The sequence below is a fragment of the Clinocottus analis genome, unplaced genomic scaffold (assembly GCF_023055335.1).
Source record: "Clinocottus analis isolate CAN_PGR_092001 unplaced genomic scaffold, fCliAna1.0.p SCAF_4, whole genome shotgun sequence".
Lineage (NCBI taxonomy): Eukaryota > Metazoa > Chordata > Actinopteri > Perciformes > Cottidae > Clinocottus > Clinocottus analis.
In genome coordinates, this window is record NW_027176153.1 from 4,422,843 (window position 1) to 4,441,985 (window position 19,143).

Below are 19,143 nucleotides of genomic sequence, written 5' to 3' on the forward strand. Positions count from 1 at the left end.
GTCCAAACCTCTTGTTTGTGTGTGTGTGTGTGTGTGTGTGTGTGTAGGGAGTGCTTTCACAGTGAAGGTAACGGGGGAGGGCAGGATGAAGGAGAGCATCACCAGGAAGAGGAGAGCAGCGTCGGTCGCCAACGTCGGCAGCCAGTGTGACCTCAGCCTCAAGATTCCAGGTACTTGTGAGCTCGTAATGCGCCTCTCTGTGGACAGAGCAGGAATGTCTTTCAATCAGAGGATCGGCGGTTCGATCCCCGGCGCCGCTAGCTCACGTCGACGTGTCCCTCGGCAAGACACTTAACCCTAAAATGTCTCCCGTAGCTGCGCCTACGGTGTATGAAAGGTTGATGATGCTGATGTGGCACCTTGCATGGTGGCTCCTCCCATCAGTGTGTGAATGGGTGAATGATGTCATGTAGTGTTAAAGCACTTTGAGTGGTCGGACGACTAGAAAAGCGCTATACAAGTACGGGTCCATTTACCATTTCTGACCACTAGCTTCTGGAGGCTAACTTTAGCTTTCCTTTGATTTCTGACAGCAGAGTTCTTCTACAAAGTTCAAAAGGTGCATAATACTTGACGTGCTTTCAATGCCCCCGGCCTCTCCAGAGATCAGCATAGCGGACATGACGGCCCAGGTGACCAGCCCGTCGGGACAGGTCCACAAGGCCGACATCATGGAGGGCGAGAACAACACCTACTGCATCCGCTTCGTCCCCACGGAGACCGGCGTGCACACCGTGTGCGTGAAATACAACGGCGCGCACGTGCCCGGCAGCCCCTTCCAGTTCACCGTGGGCCCCCTGGGAGAGGGCGGGGCTCACAAGGTCCGTGCCGGAGGGCCGGGCCTGGAGAGAGCGGAGGCGGGAGTGCCAGGTTGGTGTGGGGGGCCGGGTTACTGGTCTCTGTGGCTGGATGGGTAGCACCAACATGGATTAAGTTGATCCTGGTGTAGAGTTAATCTAGGGTTAGTAAATCTCGGTTTAAACTGCTTCATACTTAATCAGTGATGTGACGCACATCTTAATTTTAACCCGCGATTCGTTAAACTAGTTAAAACTAGTTTAAGAGTTCATCCTTGTTGGTGCAGCCTGTGTCTTCTACACGCGTACCTGACTCGTGTGTGTGTGTGTGTGTGTGTGTGTGTGTGTGTGTGTGTGTGTGTGTGTGTGCGTGTGTGTGTGTGTGTTGTGCAGCTGAGTTCAGCATCTGGACGAGGGAAGCTGGCGCCGGAGGCCTCAGCATCGCTGTGGAGGGGCCGAGCAAGGCCGAAATCGCCTTCGAGGACCGCAAGGACGGGTCCAGCGGCGTGTCCTACATGGTGCAGGAGCCCGGTGAGCGGCGTGACGGGGGAAGGGGGGGGGGAGGTGCTTCTGTGTGTGCCGCCGGTTTGCGTTGAGTTTGTGACTGACGTCCGTTCTCCTGTAGGAGACTACGAGGTGTCGATCCGCTTCAACGACGAGCACATCCCCGACAGCCCCTTCGTCGTGCCCGTGGCCTCGCCGTCCGATGACGCCCGCCGCCTCACTGTTGCCAGTCTTCAGGTGCGGCTCTGAGACACACGCCAGGCCGCGGCTCCGCCTACAATGCAGCAGCAGCAATAGATATCTTTTAGACTTGGTCACAATTGTACAGGTTGTCATGGAACAGCTGCTGCTGCATTGTTAGGCAGTGCAAGGGCTTCTGGGATACTAGAGGACTGTGTGTGTTTCTCGTGCCTCATTCTAAAGGCTGCCAACAGCCTCCTCCTCTCAAAGAGACACCAGGGGGCGCTAAAGGGTTAAAGAGGTCTGCCATGGGCTCTTCTTCCTCTCTGCCTCTCCTCTCAGAGAACTCTGCTGCCACAACAATAGATGGAATAAAAAATGAGCTTTTTAAATGTTTTATTCCACCTATTTATCTTCTACATGATGATTAGATACACACACAAGTAAACGTCAAAATTATAACAACGATTTCATCAAAATGTTAATTCACCATCATTTCTATGACTTTTCATCCATTTCTTTCTTCCCCTGTTGGAACGCTGCCTTCCATCCATCAGCAGTGTGTTCCCATGCACACACACTCCTCCCATGCACACACACTCCTCCCCTGCACACACACTCCTCCCATGCACACACACTCCTCCCATGCACACACACTCCTCCCATGCACACACACTCCTCCCATGCACACACACTCCTCCCCTGCACACACACTCCTCCCCTGCACACACACTCCTCCCCTGCACACACACTCCTCCCCTGCACACACACTCCTCACCTGCACACACACTCCTCCCCTGCACACACACTCCTCCCATGCACACACACTCCTCCCCTGCACACACACTCCTCACCTGCACACACACTCCTCCCCTGCACACACACTCCTCCCATGCACACACACTCCTCCCCTGCACACACACTCCTCCCATGCACACACACTCCTCCCCTGCACACACACTCCTCACCTGCACACACACTCCTCACCTGCACACACACTCCTCCCCTGCACACACACTCCTCCCATGCACACACACTCCTCCCCTGCACACACACTCCTCACCTGCACACACACTCCTCCCCTGCACACACACTCCTCCCCTGCACACACACTCCTCCCCTGCACACACACTCCTCCCCTGCACACACACTCCTCCCCTGCACACACACTCCTCACCTGCACACACACTCCTCCCCTGCACACACACTCCTCCCCTGCACACACACTCCTCACCTGCACACACACTCCTCCCCTGCATACACACTCCTCCCATGCACACACACTCCTCCCATGCACACACACTCCTCCCATGCACACACACTCCTCCCATGCACACACACTCCTCCCATGCACACACACTCCTCCCATGCACACACACTCCTCCCATGCACACACACTCCTCACCTGCACACACACTCCTCATGCTCAACACTCACAGATGAGCCTCTCGCTAAAGAGAGGTCACTTCTTCTTCTTCTTCTTCTTCTCTGTTCTTTCCCGTTGCTCTCCTCTGCACAGCCCTCCTCTTTAGCCTTGTTAGCAACCTCCAGGTAAGATGAACACAAGGTGTGTGGATGCCTTACTGTGTGTGTGTGTGTGTGTCATACTCTGTGTGTGTGTGTGTGTGTGAGCGTTTAATGCTGTGTGTGTGTGTTTTATACTTTGTGTGTGTTTCATGCTGTGTGTATGTGTGTGTTTCATGCTGTGTGTATGTGTGTGTTTCATGCTGTGTGTATGTGTGTGTTTCATGCTTTGTGTGTGTGTGAGTGTGTTTCATACTTTGTGTGTGTGTGAGTGTGTTTCATACTGTGTGTGTGTTTCATAAAGAGTGTTTCATGCTGTGTGTGTATGTTTCATACTTTGTGTGTGTTTCATGCTTTGTGTGTGTGTTTCATACTTTGTGTGTGCGTTTCATACTGTGTGTGTGTGTTTCATACTTTGTGTGTGTGTGTTTCATACTGTGTCTTTCATACTGTGTGTGTGTGAGTGTGTTTCATACTGTGTGTGTGTGTTTCATACTGTGTGTGTGTGTTTCATACTGTGTGTGTGTTTCATACTGTGTGTGTGTTTCATACTGTGTGTGTGTGTTTCATGCTTTGTGTGTGTGTGTGTTTGATACTGTGTGTTTCATACTGTGTGTGTGTGTGTTTCATACTTTGTGTGTGTGTTTCATACTTTGTGTGTGTGTTTCATACTTTGTGTGTGCGTTTCATACTTTGTGTGTGTGTTTCATACTGTGTGTGTGTGTGTTTCATACCGTGTGTGTTTCATGTGGGATCCCGATGCCTTCACGTGGACCGCATCAGTCGTTTGTGGCGTTCATCAGCGGCCGAGAGTCATTTGTCTGTTGCGCAGCGGTGATGCAGTGTTGAGTGTGTCAGTGTGTGTTGTCGAGCAGGAGTCGGGTTTGAAGGTGAACCAGCCGGCGTCGTTTGCCGTCAGCCTGAACGGAGCGAAGGGGGCGATCGACGCAAAGGTGCACAGCCCATCTGGAGCCCTGGAGGAGTGCTGCGTCACTGAGATAGACCAAGGTAACCGCGGGGACGGGGTCCAGAGTCCTCTGGAGCACACTGAGGGGCCCGTTGATGCGTTGCTGGACATGAACACATTGTGCCTCACCCCTCATCCCCCTTTCATGTGTCTAGATAAGTATGCAGTCCGGTTCATCCCCAGAGAGAACGGCCTCTATCTGATTGATGTGAAGTTCAATGGAAGCCACATCCCCGGCAGTCCATTTAAGATCCGAGTGGGAGAAACGGGTCAGGCCGGAGACCCTGGCATGGTGTCTGCCTACGGGGCAGGACTGGAGGGAGGCACCACAGGTAACGTACTGCCCTCCCAAGCCTCCTAAACCTCGCATGGTGCCCCCGAGCTCGCCTCAAACCTCCTGTCGTGCGCCTCCCCAGGAACTGCGTGTGAATTTGTGGTGAACACGAGCAAAGCGGGCCCTGGCGCGCTCGCCGTGACCATCGACGGGCCCTCCAAGGTGAAGATGGACTGCGTGGAGTGCCCCGAGGGCTACAGGGTCACATACACCCCGATGGCGCCTGGCAACTACCTGATTTCCATCAAATACGGCGGGCCCTACCACATCGTTGGAAGCCCCTTCAAGGCCAAGATCACTGGTGAGCGACGAGTTTTATTTCTCCACAGCGAGCTCAAAACTGAAGGGAAACGCCCCCGAGATCAACTTTCTCTCTCTCTCCTCCATCTGCCAGGTTCCAAGCTGGTGTCCAGCCACAGCATGCACGAGACCTCTTCTGTCATGGTCGACCCTCTGACCCGGGCCATCAGCTGTTCTCAGCAGGGAGCTCCCACCAAGTCAGATGCCAGCAAGGTCCTGGCCAAGGGCCAGGGCCTGAGCAAGGCCTTCATGGGCCAGAAGAACAGCTTCAGCGTTGACTGCAGCAAAGCAGGTGTGTGTTTCTCCTGTGCCTTTTCCCCTCCACAAGGAATTCATCTGGCCAATGGAGGGACTCGTATCTGTCCATCGAAACATTTAGCGTCTCTTAACTTTCATTTTCTCCACTGGGAGTGCAGGCAGAAGTTAAAGAAAAACTTAATCTGCAGTTTAAGTCGGTTAACTTTTTACCGTTCTGATTTGTTCCTCTGATGGACCAGAAGGTTTCTTCCTTTTCCTCTCTGTGAAAGGCTTTTTACTATCTTGATTTGGGGGAGTTTCTGATCCAATGTGAGGTCCTGGCACAGGATGTTATGTGTACAGATTGTAAAGCCCTCCGAGGATCATTTGTGATTTTGAGCTACACAAAATGAACTGAATTGAATCTTCATGGCAACGCCGGCTGAGGCTCATGGGTAATGTGATATTAAACATGGGAGTTGATTCTCCCGACTCCCTTACAGTCAAGATGCGGGAAATATAACATAAACAGGGAGTTGTTCATCATAATAATAGCCGTGTCGGGTATAGAATGAATCTGCAGATGCTTCGGTTCAACATGAGAGCAAATGTTTTAATATATGTCCGTTTTTGAGCCACAACAAAGTGCGTAAGGCTTTTTTTTCCCTCTTTTTGGTCTCGCCAATTATCCAAAATGTCTTTTGATACTGAAGTAGTTGTTGATTAGCTGAGTTAAGAGGGATTTGCCAGCCGCCAATGACGCAAACAGTCCATGAAATAGTGAATCTCCTTGAGCGTGCCGTCATAAAGGAGCGCTTAAAAGATGAGGCTGATGGGTCCAGTAGTATCAGCGAATAGCTGTGGACAGACAAACACACACACACACGGCCATGCGTGTGATTTCCCCACAGGCCTTACCTCCGCCCGGCGTCATCCTCGCTGCTCTCTCTCTCTCCGCAGGTCGTAACATGCTGCTGGTGGGCGTGGACGGTCCCAAGGTCCCCTGTGAGGAGATCCTGGTGAAGCATTTGGGCAACCGCTTGTACAACGTGAGCTACCAGCTGAAAGAGAAGGGCGAGTACATCCTGGTGGTGAAGTGGGGAGACGAGCACATCCCCGGCAGCCCCTACCACATCACTGTCTGACAGCCACCAACCCAAACCACTGTTTAACGCAACTGAAGCTCTATCTAGTCTAACCATCATTGTTTACAAGTCCCTCTCCTGTTACAAATTAAGATTTCTGGCTTTTTTTTTTGTGTCTTAAAACTATTTAACCAAGTAGAAAACAAAGTCCCGCTTCAGTGTTTACCCTCAGCCAGATTTCTGTGTTTTATCACCATATTTTAGTCCTGAATCTTCCAAAGATGAATGCATGGACACGTAATGCTCTCTGTCTGATCAATGTCTCCGACCCTTGTTTTATTCTTGAGATGCTCTATTTTTCTTTTCTTTTTGTTCTTACATTCTCAGTCATAGGCATGAGTTACCGTTAGCATATGTGTCTGTACTCGTGCACAATGATAGCTTAGCGTAGCGTAGCAGCCCGCTGAGCCCAGCTTTTGGATGGAAGGTTACGGTTTACACTGGAGGAGCTTCGCTTGCATTCAAAAAGGATGGATTTAGTTTTATATGAACACTCGCAGGTCTCGAACCGAAGTAAGGGGCTTCCTGACCCGCGTGAGGCGAAACATTTGACGCGAGGTCTTGAATTGTCCGTATAAAAGTCTGATGAACTGTTGCTTCTAACTGCGAGTGCTCGGCACTGGTTCAGCCCGCTGCAGCACGTTTCATGACGCTCTTTAACGGCTGTTTGACCTGCTGCCAGTGGGCTCCAGCTTCAGGCACTGCTGCTCTTAAAGCCGTGATATGGATGAGAATAAGGAAGTGAGAAAAGAGGGACGATGTGAGCAGAGAAAGACACATTTCACGGTAGCTTAGTGGTGGTTTGTCACGTGCTCTCAACACCACTGCAACACAACCTGTGATCCGCATGTCCAATGGGTTGTAAAACCTCTTTTGCCACAGAAAGCGTCCGATTCAGACACAAACATCAACACTGACGTGTGCGATGCGCTTGTGGTTCACCTTGAGTCTGGAGCTTTCTCATATACAACAAAAGGTTCTTAAAAAGGGAAGTTTCTAACGTTGTGCTGGACCGAAGGGCTGAAGACGATGTTGTGGGGTTTAGTCACGTCCTGATCGACCAAAAAACAAAAGAGAACAGCTGTTGCTTTGTTTTCTGCTCAGTGTTTTTATCCCCTCCCCCCCCCTTGTCCTTCCAGCTCGCTTTGTGCATAGTCTATCTTCAGAACAAAAAAAAGATCTTGTCCTAAATAAAAAAAAGGCTTTAAAGTGTTTGTAAGACAGTATTTTGATACACAATAAAGTTGTCTAACTATTTTTCTGTCAATCCAATGGTTTGTTTTGTGAACTTGAACTTTGAATGAAGATTCTAAACATGACAAATGTAAAACCGCAGAGTTCAATCCAATGTGTTTCCATCTAAATGTGCAGCACTTCCTCAGCGTTGGTGCCGCTGAGCTTCAGGGAGTCGCCACATTACTGCAGCGTGGGCCAACGCCCTGCCTGGAAAACTCCCAACTCCTTATTAGGCCTGACTCCCGTTGTTCCTGCAGAGGGCGCCGCAGGCCAACCTTTCATGAAGCCTTTAGTTCTCATGACGTCAACAGTCTCAATGCCTCAGGAAGAACCTTTTGGGATTAGTCTTTAAGTCTGATGTGAAAAAGAAAAGTGCATAAATATAGAAGTCAAAAACTGGCCTTCAAGGCATTGTATTATTATTATTAATAAATATGATGATGGTCCCGGTGACTTTTTCTTGTTCTGAACATTTGGACTTCAGTAAGGACTCTTCTCATTCTTGATTTTTAGTTAAAGTAATATTAATAAATGTCTGTAAAATAACGTTGGATGTTTCACATTGATCCCAACATGTTAAACATTCAAATATTTTGAACAAAGAAACAAAATCCACAGGATTCAGAAACATTTCTTGGGAAGTTGGTTTAATTAAATGAATCATTTTAAAATGTACATTCCTACTGTAGTTGGTGACAACATATTTGTAATTAAAGAACTTTATTCCTTTCCAATAAGTATTTTTAAAGTGAATATTGCGGTTGAGCCCATCACGAGTGATGAGAGACACAATCAGTCCTTTTCGGAAAAGTGGTTAAAAACCCACCTGCTGGCACGATGTCGTTCATCAGGAAAGTGACAATAACCTGTTTAAACCGGTGGTGTCGCTGCACTGGCAGGAGAAGCCCTTACATGGCCACATGGCCACACAGGTGGGGCTAATGGCCGCGGGCCCACTGTGATGGGCGACTGTCACAGTGTCGGAGTAAGCAGAAGTATTTATTTGAAGATGCAAGCAACTGTGGTCCTGATGAAGATGAGGATGATCTTCACAATCTAAAGGTTTGCCTTTTTTTTAAAGAAGACTTTTGATTCCTTCCTATTTTATTCTATAGAGTTGTAGCTGTAGAGACGGGTTGAAGTGCAGCAAAGGGCCGAGATGAAACACCTGGAAGGAGCCCAGCCTCCATCTATTATTATCCAAACAGCTGCCAACACTAGGAGCACTTTAGTAGCACTCGGATGTCTCTTACTGATAGCACTTTGTAGTTTGACTTTATTGAAGGAATTGTACTCTCCTGATTCTTGTTCTTCTGAGTTGGTACTCGCGGTTGAATGCACTTATTGTAAGTCGCTTTGGATCAAAGCGTCAGCTAAATGTAATGTCATCTTTAAGAACCAGTGATTAGGATCTCAAGAGGATTACCCAGCAGAGAGCAGCAGGACACACTCTGAGGAACCCAGGAGAACTTCTCTTTCCTAAAAGAGAAGCAAGGGTACGACGTTAGCTTCTGCAGACATTTGGCTGTTGATTTATGAATTGATTTCTCTTCATAGGTGTATATGATCTGTGAAGAGAACCACATATTCAACTGCATAAAACATAAATACATTGTATGATTTCTCTCTAGTCAGTACATGTTTCTACTCAATACTAATAATGATTATCAATTAGCCACTAATACTTCTAATCATAATGAAGGTGTGGTTGTTGAGGTACTATGCATTTACACAGTACCATGAAAAAGCATTAAAATAAAGTGTGTTATTAAATAATCAAGGTTTTTTATTTGCCATTCGTGCCTACACCAACAGTCCAAACACAGAGTCAACAGTTTAGGAAATGAAAAACACTGTAATAATAATAAATAATATGAAAACACTATACATATACGGTATATGTACAACAGGTGGTAGTATGTACAAGAACGGTATTAGATACAGAAAGAAATGTCAATGAAGTAATAAATAGGATTGTCCTGAGTGCTGTTCCTGGATTGTGAGCAAAGGGAACAGGAGGATCCCTCAACTAAAGGTCTAAAGGCCCCATGTCCATCAAAGAGGTCCATCTAGATGTCTTAAGGCCCCATGTCCATCAAAGAGGTCCATCTAGAGGTCTTAAGGCCCCATGTCCATCAAAGAGGTCCTTCTAGAGGTCTTAAGGCCCCATGTCCATCAAAGAGGTCCATCTAGAGGTCTGAAGACTCCATGTCCATCAAAGAGGTCCATCTAGAGGTCTGAAGACTCCATGTCCATCAAAGAGGTCCATCTAGAGGTCTAAAGACCCCATGTCCATCAAAGAGGTCCATCTCAAGGTCTGAAGACTCCATGCCCATCAAAAAGGTCCATCTAGAGGTATGGTCTATGTCCTCAAATCCTGGAAATACATCTTCTCTCCATATAGGCCACTGTCATGTTCTATCAGAATGTAGTGTGGATCTCTTTATGGGGAACTTTACATCACTTTATTTACACATATAAGGTCTTTACAGAAGAAGTGCTGCAGTAGAACAGCGTGCTGTTTACAGCAACTACACGATGCTCCGAGGCTCAACCCATTGCAGCTAAATGGAACTCAGCCATCGTTCCTTCGCCAGCAGAACCCTGAGTTCCTCCTCGTAGTATCGGAGGTGTGCCAGCAGAACCCTGAGTTCCTCCTCGTAGTATCGGAGGTGTGCCAGCAGAACCCTGAGTTCCTCCTCGTAGTATCGGAGGTGTGCCAGCAGAACCCTGAGTTCCTCCTCGTAGTATCGGAGGTGTGCCAGCAGAACCCTGAGTTCTTCCTCGTAGTATCGGAGGTGTGCCAGCAGAACCCTGAGTTCCTCCTCGTAGTATCGGAGGTGTGCCAGCAGAACCCTGAGTTCCTCCTCGTAGTATCGGAGGTGTGCCAGCAGAACCCTGAGTTCCTCCTCGTAGTATCGGAGGTGTGCCGCGGTCCGTCGTCCGGATATGAGTCCACCCTCCGCGGCTCCGCCTCCGCGCCTCGTCCTGCTCTCACGCGCATTCACCCCCACAACTCGCGTCCTTTTTAAAGGTGAGTGACCGGATCTCATTTCAGATCTATCGATTCCTCTTTTTTTGAATCACTTGCGTTTGATGCTCGCGCCATATTCTGTATACAAATAACAGCAAACCGCCAAGATCTCTGCTCTTTTAACTCGGCAGCATGTGTAGCGAATAAAGTCTCGTAAGAGTGATGGCTTTAGCGTCGAAGTGCTATTATTATATTGTAAACTATGTAAAGTAGTTCGCGCTCAGAACGTTTTTCTTTGACGTTTTCAAGCCGCAGAGTCCAGTTGCTCGAGCAGACTTTACGAGTCTCCGCCCCTTTCTCCCTTTCAGGGCTGTGTGTGTGTGTGTGTGTGTTTGTTTGTGTGTGTCTGTTTGTGTCTGTCTGTTTGTGTGTGTGTGTGTCTCTCCTTCTGTTTTCATGTCTATCTGATCTGTCTCTTTTCATGTCCCCAAGATGTCTTTGAGTGAGAAAAGTGATGAGGAGATCAGCCAGCTGCTTGCTGAGTATGACGTCAAACATGGACCCATCGTGGGTAAGACAGGTCTCTACTTTATGAGTATGACATCAGACATGGACCCATCATGGGTAAGACAGGTCTCTACTTTATGAGTATGACATCAGACATGGACCCATTGTAGGCACCTAGTTCCCCTCTGATAATGTGGGGAACTGTAAAAAAAGACTGTAGTTCCAAAACGGTTGATGGCATATTTTTCTTATTCCCATTGAAATAAAGCTGAAAGTCTAAACTTTAACCACATATTGATGCTTTATTAAAAAAACAACAACATTGCAGTTGCGTAAATTGACCAAACTAAAAAAATTGCATCAGTCCAAATACGAGCCCAGACTGTTCACAAATGAATTCAAACCGTTTTTTATTTTAACGTTTCACATGATGGAATCCCTGAATATATTCTCAACATGTTTTCCAACACCTAGACGATGCAGACGAGTCATATTTTGCATATTTTTCTTGACTGCGTTCAGCATATTGAAGCACTGTTAATGTATTTCTGTGAACATAGGCTCCACTCGGAAGCTGTATGAGAAGAAGCTGGAAGAGGCCATGGCGAGCGCTGCAGTGGCCCCCTCGTCTGATAGGACCTACTACAGGGAGGAAGGTAGGCGCTCTCAGCCTGCTTCATGTGTGGCTCTATACATGTCCGTGTGTAGAACCGCCACGCAGACACTTCTGAATTGTGTTTGTGTTTTATGCGCTGTTGACAACAAAACCCCAAAAATACAATTATGTCGACCCACTGGGAAAGTGCCAGTCCAGCCTGAGGGTCAAGTTGGGTGCCCACTCTGATGGGGCCTCCTGGCTCCTGCTGTTGTGTCCTCTTACCCCAAAAACCCCAAAAATGGCATGTATGGCAAAGCACAGGGTTGTTCCTCCCCGTCTAGCATGGTGTTGGATAACTGGAAGTCCTAAAAAAAGCCTAAAGCTCTTTGACATTATCAGGAGGAAGTCTGTTATACACAAACAACCCTCTGTGGGTGTTGATGTTACTGTATTTATTTGAGTCATCATCCAGTAACACCTGCTGTTGGGCTGTCGAGAAGTCTATCTTGGAGAATATCTGATCTCCACTAAGGGTTGCTAACAACGCCTCAAACTATGAGCAGAGACATTGGAAGCTTCATTTAAACGCATGTCAAAATAAATCTGATAAATAAGTGGTATTTAACTGTGGACTGCTGGAGTAAAAGTCATCTTGATTCCCGACCTGAACACACTCCTCTTCCTGCCTGTTGTGATGCTTCAGAATAAATCTGTGAGAATTACAGGCCAGGGTGTAAATATGAACCAGAAACCACATCAGCGGGAGCTCTCACCTGCCATCTAGTGTTCACGCTTCATTTCTAAATGTTTATGTCAAAATGTGCTTATGTGTCATTTTTTCCATTACAGCGGAGGAAATTACCTACATCACATACCACAGTCCGGTGAGTCCTTATGTGGTTTCCTGTGTTCCTCCATGGTCCTCTATACTACCATATATGACATAAACTATCTCTCAAACTGTCCTGCTTTCATTCAACAGGTTGGACAAGAGCCTGACATGTGAGTACACACACACACACATGCACACACATACACACTTACACACTCTATTACTTTCCAGACACATCAAATCTTGTTCAGGGACGCAAATGTGACTGTTTCTGCTCTCAGCTGTTGGATTACTCGCGGCCCTACACACTCCTGAACACACACCCTGACTGTGTGTCTGTGTGTGTCAATCATTCAACGCGTAGTTGTCTCGACAGTACGGTAACCCTTAGCTTTCCTTTCCGGAGAGCTCTGAAAGAACCCAGCCACGTATTGCTGCATTCTGCACACACGTTTCTATCACAAACTGTAAAGTTGCTGATCTAAATGAATTCAAGACACACACTCACAAATACCCAGTGTTTAGTATCAACAGGTATTTGACAATCAAGTCAATATCCCCTTTATCAAATGCTGAAAGGACTTCCCTCCATCCTGGTGAAAACACCGATGGCGAGCGCGTGAATGTACGGAACACTGATGGGTCCTAGTCACAAGAGTCCACAGCTATGTTAGCGGCTACATGCTAACATGCTACATGCTAACATGTCAACGTCAGGATGCCAACTTTGTAATGGTAACATGACGGAAACGTGAATGGCAGTTCCAACAGGTAGAAAATGTCCCGAAATTGACTTTGCTACGTGCTCGTTGGGGATGCTCTGCTCGGTGTACTTTACTGCACTGTGGGTTACTCACTGATAGTGATATCAAAATGAATTCAGGTGTAAAATCTTCTTCCATTCAGGCTGAAACGAAGAGGCAACATAGAGCCAGATGACGACGAGGAATCGGACCAAGAGCTAGAGTGAGTGTGTTAGCTAACCGTGTTTGAGCAAAACAGTTCATCACCAGGAGTAACCTCAACAGCAACTCATCCTCATCATCCCCATCATCCTCATCATCCCCCATCATAATCTCCATCATCCTCATCCCCATTATCATCCCCTTTATCATTTCCATCATCATCATCCTCATCAACATCTCCATCATTCTCATCATCCTCATCAACATCCTCATTCCTCCTCCTCATCTTCCTCATCGTCTTCCTCATCATCCTCATCATCCCCATCATCATCCTCAGCCCCAAATCACTAAAACAAAACAAAATCGCACCACAACTTCTCCCTCTGCATCGATGACCTCTGTTCCTGCCTCCCCACACATCTGTACCCTCGGGGCCACAAGAACCGCCTTCTTTCATTATAAAAACATCGCCGTCTACGCCCCTCCCTCTCTCCACCAGAGACCACATCACCCCAGCATTTAAAACTCATGAATCTAATCTGCTTTACTGTGTTGTTAACTGTGTTTTTGTTTCTTACTGTGATGTCATCGCTCTTGTTTGTATTGTTGTTGCTTCTATTGATTGTCTTTCCCATGTAAAATGCCTTGAGTAACCTTAATGTTATTATTAATAATAAATATGCTCTCCGTCCTGTGCTTCAGGCCCCGTGTCCAGATCGCCAACAGAACAGCCAATCACAGCGCGGCGCGGTCCCGGGAGCCGGCGCGGTCCGGGAAGCCGGCGAGGGCCCGGGAGCCGGCGAGGGCCCGGGAGCCGGCGAGGGCCCGGGAGCCGGCGAGGGCCCGGGAGCCGGCGAGGTCCGGAGGCTGCATGTGGAAGTTGTCCCGGCTGCTGCTGCTAACTGTGTTAGCAGCAGCCCTCTACTACGCCTACTGCCATGTGATGAAGAGTGAAGAGGCTCCCTCTGACATGCAGTGATCTGATTGGTTGTGAGGACGTCCATCGGCAGAGAGAACACACAGTTTGACCACATTCCATCGTCTTTTAAACGCTCTCTGTTTCTTAGTGTCACCATGTCAATGAATTGAACACAACCAGACAAATTATCCAAAACCTGATCATCATGTTGCTCTCTGTCGCCATGTTGCCACAATTACATGATGTCGATAGGACCCCGTCCCCCCGCCTGACCAACGAGGAATTATTGATTCTTTTCATTTGTTTTAAATTCATCTTGTGTCCTTCACGTTATGAAATTGTTTCTTTATATAGTTTATCTTTCAAAGGCCACGGATTGCTCGCTTCAGTTCACGTATTCCAAGTCAAATAAATAAATAAGTCAAATATACATAATTTAAAAATATATATATATATTAATTTAGAGAGAGCTCATTGTTGTCCAAAAGCTGTTTAAATCACGTCACATGAAAACACACCGTGTAGTTTACTTTGAATGTGTCTTACTGCACTGCTGAAAACATGCCCCAATAAATGCTCCATTTCCTTCTGTTTTAGTGAGGAACATTTTTGAGCCAGTAAAGATTTCTATTTCCAGCAGAGTTGAGTATAGTTTGGTTTATTGACAAGAAGAGAAATAAAGAATCCTCCTCTCCTCTTTCATTGTTGTCCTTTATGTGGATGTTTGCATTTGATTTGATGTCGTGAAGCACAACAGACTGAGAACATGTTGTGTCCTCGTGACGTCCAGACTACAACCAACAGCTGGAGTTGTCTGCATGTCTTGATGAATACAAACTAATGAAATAAAGTGTTTAAAACGTTAATGTGGTGGAAGTAAGAGTATGAACAGATAAGCAGCCTCTTTCCAGACATACAACACTCAAATATGAAGTCATGAATTCCTTTACAACACAGGATGTATTTTTGTAGGTCAATCCATTGGATTTGTGATTATCACAGAACAAACTATGAGGCATCAAACGTTCAAGTGAACTGGATGTTCAGCTACGTTCATTTAGACACTTGTTTGCAATCAGCTTTTTAGAGACATGTAAAAGGGTCACAATTAACAAGAGAAGTATGTATTTTATGCCATAAAAAACTTTTTTTTTAAAAAGACTTTGAGACGAGGGAATTGGAGCTCATGCCCAGGTGTTAGGCCTCATTCCTGCAGAGCTCTATTCCATCAATCTAACAGTTGAACAGAAACAATATAGCACTAATAACACTGGAGGAAAGCGCACTGCGACAGTCTGTTGGCCTGTGGAAGTTCTGCCGTGTGATTGGTTGACTTGAATTGAACATCTGAATGGAGGTGGTGGTCGATGGTCACATGGATGCATAAAAGCTTGTCACCATTAAAGTGTTGAGGATCCATTCAATCCAATCAGGAAGTGAAAGCGTGTTCCAGCTGGAGAATCTTTGCCCAAAGTGGTGTTTTGATCAGGGATCTGATTCAGAGTTACAAACTGAGCTTCAGATGTAGAGGCTCAGAGACAACAGGTGACCTGGTCTACATGCCGCCTGTCACGTTGAGGTCGTTGGGCAGAATGGAAAGCACAGGCGCTGATATCGACCCCACCGGTGACTCCATTGACCTGTGAAGAGAACAACAAGGTCCCAAACGTGAGCGACAGTAAGAGTCTTCATAGTGTGTGTGTGTTTGTGTGTGTGTGTGTGTGTGTTCTGGGACCTACCTGACAGCATAGTTCTCAAATCCAAGCGCTGTGATGAAGATGTTGATGAGGACGGTGAAGAAGACGAACACGGTTGCTACGTTGTTCATCCAGTTCAGCTTGGCGTGCTTCCTCACGTCGTTGAGATCGTACTTCACTGCCGACACAGAACAGCAAAAGCTAAGTGAGCGAAAGAAGAGGATGATGACGGAGAAAACGACGAAGACATGGAGGGCACACGAGGGGAGCCGGAGACCTCCTCTTAAGGAAGCTAAGAATAGACTTAATAAAGGAGAGTTTAGTTATGGTTTACATAACGTGCTGATAGAAAAAGACCAAACCTTGAATCACAAATCTTAGGTGCCAAATGCTTGTAGCTGTTCAAATAATATCACAAATAAGGAGAATATTTAAATCCCCAAAGAGTGGAGTTCAATGTTTGATGTGGCTATACATGAAGATGTAGTCCACATCAAAACTACAAAACTATTCAAAAACTATTGATTCCCTTGCAACACTTGATCAGGCAGATCTACTGACTATCGGAGTCTGTCTACTGTGAGCGATGTTGTGTGTTTCCTTTCAGCATAAAGCTCTGAGTTATCTCTAGATAACAGTCACACGGTGTAAATGTCTCAGGCTTTTATTCTGAAAGGTATGAACAGAAGGAGTAGATCTGGTCCTCGCTTCCTTCGTCAAGGCAGAAAGGAGTCATGAAGCCTAAAACCGGTCCAACCAAAATGCCAAACCCCACAAACCAATCAGAGTACAGAAGCTCCCTGTTGATATACAACAGTGTACGTACAGAGAGGTGCATGAAGGATGTATTGTTGTGAGCCAACCAGAAAGTGAACATCGCACTGGTCCCCTCAACAAAAAGCCAATGGGATGTTTGTATTATTGCATGGCGATTATAATAACTCTATGCTTTCTTCAGCAGGATCAACTTCACGAATGAACACCACTTTATGATTTCTGAAGTGTAAATTCAACGTGTAGGGGTCGAAAGCTATAGTTAGGCTGTAGACTAACTGCACCACGGGCACATGAGCGCACGTCTGGGAGAACAAGTCCGTGACGACGTTTGCTAGTCTCCTTACACACTTTTTAAAAACTACAAAATTCACCAGAGGCCTTTATTTGTGGTACCAACTCTACCTCTCTTTCCCCCGTGTAGCATTCATGTCCCCTGTGAAAGTACTCATGACAAAAACATCAAAACAAACGCAATGTGTGAAGGCCTTTCCACATCCTGGTAGTCTGGCTTCAGCTCTGTTCACACCCGGCAGTAACACGTGTCTTATAGTGGACCGCCTCAAAATAAAGGTGGGAATTACCACATTCATGCCTTCTGGTGTCCTCGGCTGCGCCTGTCCACATGACAAAGTCACAATTTTGTCCACGTCTTAGCCAAAATCAAAGAATCTGGACTTCTGATAGCATCTTACAGCTTCATGCAAACTGGATGTTGTCTCTTCAGCATCGACTCGACAGCCAGACCAGGCTGTTGGGTTGTCTAGCCTCCTAGAAAACATTGTCTTTGTTTCGCTGCATTGATTCTTTTTTTCCCCAACGGATTCCCAGATCAGATGAATGTATCAAAGGGGCAACAAAGATGGAGAATGACTTGCCAATGAAGACGAGCAGCAGCCCCACTAGGACCTGCAGTGTGATGGACAGAGACAGCAGCACGAGGAGGGGGATGTAGAACCGGTAGTGGGGCCCCACGTAGAGAACGGTCTTCAGCTGGGACGAGTTGGCCATCAGCAGCGCGATGTCCAGCATGCTCTGAGCCGCACTCTTCTTGGTGGCGTAGTGATTCATGTTGATGTGCCGATGCACCTTTCCAGAAGGGCCTGTCTGCGCCTGAGGGTTCAGAGGACATGAGGAGGCTGTGATCAACACCAGGGTTCTTTCCTCCTCTCAGAGCACTGATGGCCTCGGTGCATGAGTCACTGGCTTTATTTTGTTACTACGCCCTCTGTGTACTCTGGTTGTCAGAGGAGGAGTGGGAGTGGCAGAGCAGCAGCGAGAGAGAGGAAGAAAGAGAGAGACAGAAAGACACACCTCTAGAAACTCGAACCTAAAGCCTGTAAGGAGAATGAGCTCATGAGGAGCCTGCTCATCACTAATCGGTGATTTCCTGCCCTCGGCTATTGCCGGTCCATCCTCAGGTGGACTGGCAATGTGGGCCCTGATGTGTGTTTGGATGGCTTTTCTCCCATCAACCTCGACCAATTGTCCTCAACAGTTTCTACTATTAAATCCTCTACCTGTCTCCTGGACCCCGATATGAAGAGGCTGCTTAAAGAAGTTTGACCTTTAATTAGCACCTCTCTATTAGATATGATCAATGGGTCTTCACTAACAGGTACCACAGTCTTTCAAAATGGCTGTAATCAAACCTCTTCTTAAGAAGCCCACTCTCAATTTTAGAGGCTAACTGTACCGGTGTACAGCTATTAAAGACACTTGATTACATCAGAATACAATAGAATGCAACTTCTTTGCCAGTGATCTGTTTATAGCCCTCAACGATGGATTAGCTTTTGTGGGCTTTGTTGGTAGTCTAGTTGTGTAGAGAGTAGATAGGGCGGAAACGGATTAAAAAGTAGCAATGCAGAATAAAACACAAAATGAAAAAAAACGGAATAAAACACAAATCAGAAAAAAACCCTCAGGAAACTGAGTAGAATAGATCAGGTCTGTGTTGCTCACCTCTATGTCGCCGGCTCTATTCAGAGCCATGCCCTCTGAGTCCGGGCTGTACTTGGACTCCATCCTCCCTCTGAACCTCTGAGTCTCTGAATCTCTGAAGCTCTGTGTCTCTGAGCTGCTGGTGAGCTGTGAGCTGCTGGTGTGCTGTGAGCTGTAGGTGAGCTGCGAGTGAGCTCTAGGTGAGCTGTAGGTGTGCTGCTGGTGTGCTGTGAGCTGCAGGTACGGTCTTGTTCTCAGACAAGCAGACAAACCGGTCAGACAACACGAGGAGATCCCTCCCACTGTCTGTCTTCTGCTGATCACTTCACGTCAACTTCTCACCAATACAATAAGTAATATTATAAATTATAATAGGTTTATGTTTTTAGGGATCCCCAGAATACAAATCCATGTGAGACAAATACACTCATATCATTAAGGTTATTGACATGATGTTTCAATAATAAGAAGAATACATTTCACAACTTTGATTAAAAGCAATTGCTTCTTCCACAGTTTCTTTCATGGTTATTTTCTTGCAATAGAAACCATTACAGAGACTGTAAGGAGTTTAGAAGTTTAAAATACTACAATCATTATTCACTAGTTGTTTTAATAAAATATAGTTATTAATACTAATAATTATTGAGTATGATTATTATTGTAGTTATTGACTTATTTCTTGTTTTTGTGATTTCAATTGTTAAAGCAGTAGGGGGCAGTAATGTGCCCAAAGATGAAGAAGAAGAAGAAGAAGAAGAAGAAGAAG

General features: G+C 46.6%; 3 protein-coding genes across 3 annotated transcripts in view; 2 read left to right on the forward strand and 1 right to left on the reverse strand.

Annotated features, from left to right (window-relative positions):
• Window positions 1-7,245, forward strand: part of flna (filamin A, alpha (actin binding protein 280)) — a 44,222-nt gene extending 36,977 nt beyond the window's left edge. The window contains exons 41-49 of the mRNA XM_068597726.1: window positions 48-170; window positions 604-870; window positions 1,191-1,328; window positions 1,423-1,538; window positions 3,881-4,013; window positions 4,128-4,304; window positions 4,389-4,607; window positions 4,701-4,898; window positions 5,804-7,245. Coding sequence (XP_068453827.1) covers window positions 48-170; window positions 604-870; window positions 1,191-1,328; window positions 1,423-1,538; window positions 3,881-4,013; window positions 4,128-4,304; window positions 4,389-4,607; window positions 4,701-4,898; window positions 5,804-5,988 — 1,556 coding nt within the window. The 3' untranslated portion in view covers window positions 5,989-7,245. The remainder of the gene's footprint in view (window positions 1-47; window positions 171-603; window positions 871-1,190; window positions 1,329-1,422; window positions 1,539-3,880; window positions 4,014-4,127; window positions 4,305-4,388; window positions 4,608-4,700; window positions 4,899-5,803) is intronic.
• A 2,810-nt stretch (window positions 7,246-10,055) lies between these two features.
• On the forward strand, window positions 10,056-14,809 carry emd (emerin). The gene is made up of 7 exons (XM_068598129.1): window positions 10,056-10,258; window positions 10,691-10,769; window positions 11,266-11,361; window positions 12,153-12,202; window positions 12,298-12,305; window positions 13,042-13,101; window positions 13,743-14,809. The coding sequence occupies exons 2-7, from the start codon at window positions 10,691-10,693 to the stop codon at window positions 14,017-14,019; spliced, it is 570 nt and encodes a 189-aa protein (XP_068454230.1). The 5' UTR covers window positions 10,056-10,258; the 3' UTR covers window positions 14,020-14,809.
• A 705-nt stretch (window positions 14,810-15,514) lies between these two features.
• On the reverse strand, window positions 15,515-18,458 carry si:dkey-93l1.9 (uncharacterized protein LOC562339 homolog). The gene is made up of 4 exons (XM_068598300.1): window positions 18,396-18,458; window positions 17,305-17,543; window positions 15,699-15,857; window positions 15,515-15,599 (listed from the first exon to the last, which is right to left on the reverse strand). Exons 1-4 carry the CDS (start codon window positions 18,456-18,458, stop codon window positions 15,515-15,517), a joined length of 546 nt encoding a protein of 181 aa, XP_068454401.1.
• Window positions 18,459-19,143: the final 685 nt, after the last annotated feature.

Excerpts from the sequence above, each read along its gene's own strand:
- emd (XM_068598129.1), top strand. The coding sequence starts at position 10,691 with ATGTCTTTGAGTGAGAAAAGTGATGAGGAGATCAGCCAGCTGCTTGCT. Across the intron at positions 10,770-11,265 it reads CAAACATGGACCCATCGTGG|GCTCCACTCGGAAGCTGTAT; the intron begins GTAAGACAGGTC and ends CTGTGAACATAG. Across the intron at positions 13,102-13,742 it reads GAATCGGACCAAGAGCTAGA|GCCCCGTGTCCAGATCGCCA; the intron begins GTGAGTGTGTTA and ends CCTGTGCTTCAG.
- si:dkey-93l1.9 (XM_068598300.1), bottom strand. The coding sequence starts at position 18,458 with ATGGAGTCCAAGTACAGCCCGGACTCAGAGGGCATGGCTCTGAATAGA. Across the intron at positions 15,858-17,304 it reads CTGCTCGTCTTCATTGGCAA|CTTTTGCTGTTCTGTGTCGG; the intron begins GTCATTCTCCAT and ends TCGCTCACTTAG. Across the intron at positions 15,600-15,698 it reads TTTGAGAACTATGCTGTCAG|GTCAATGGAGTCACCGGTGG; the intron begins GTAGGTCCCAGA and ends TTCTCTTCACAG.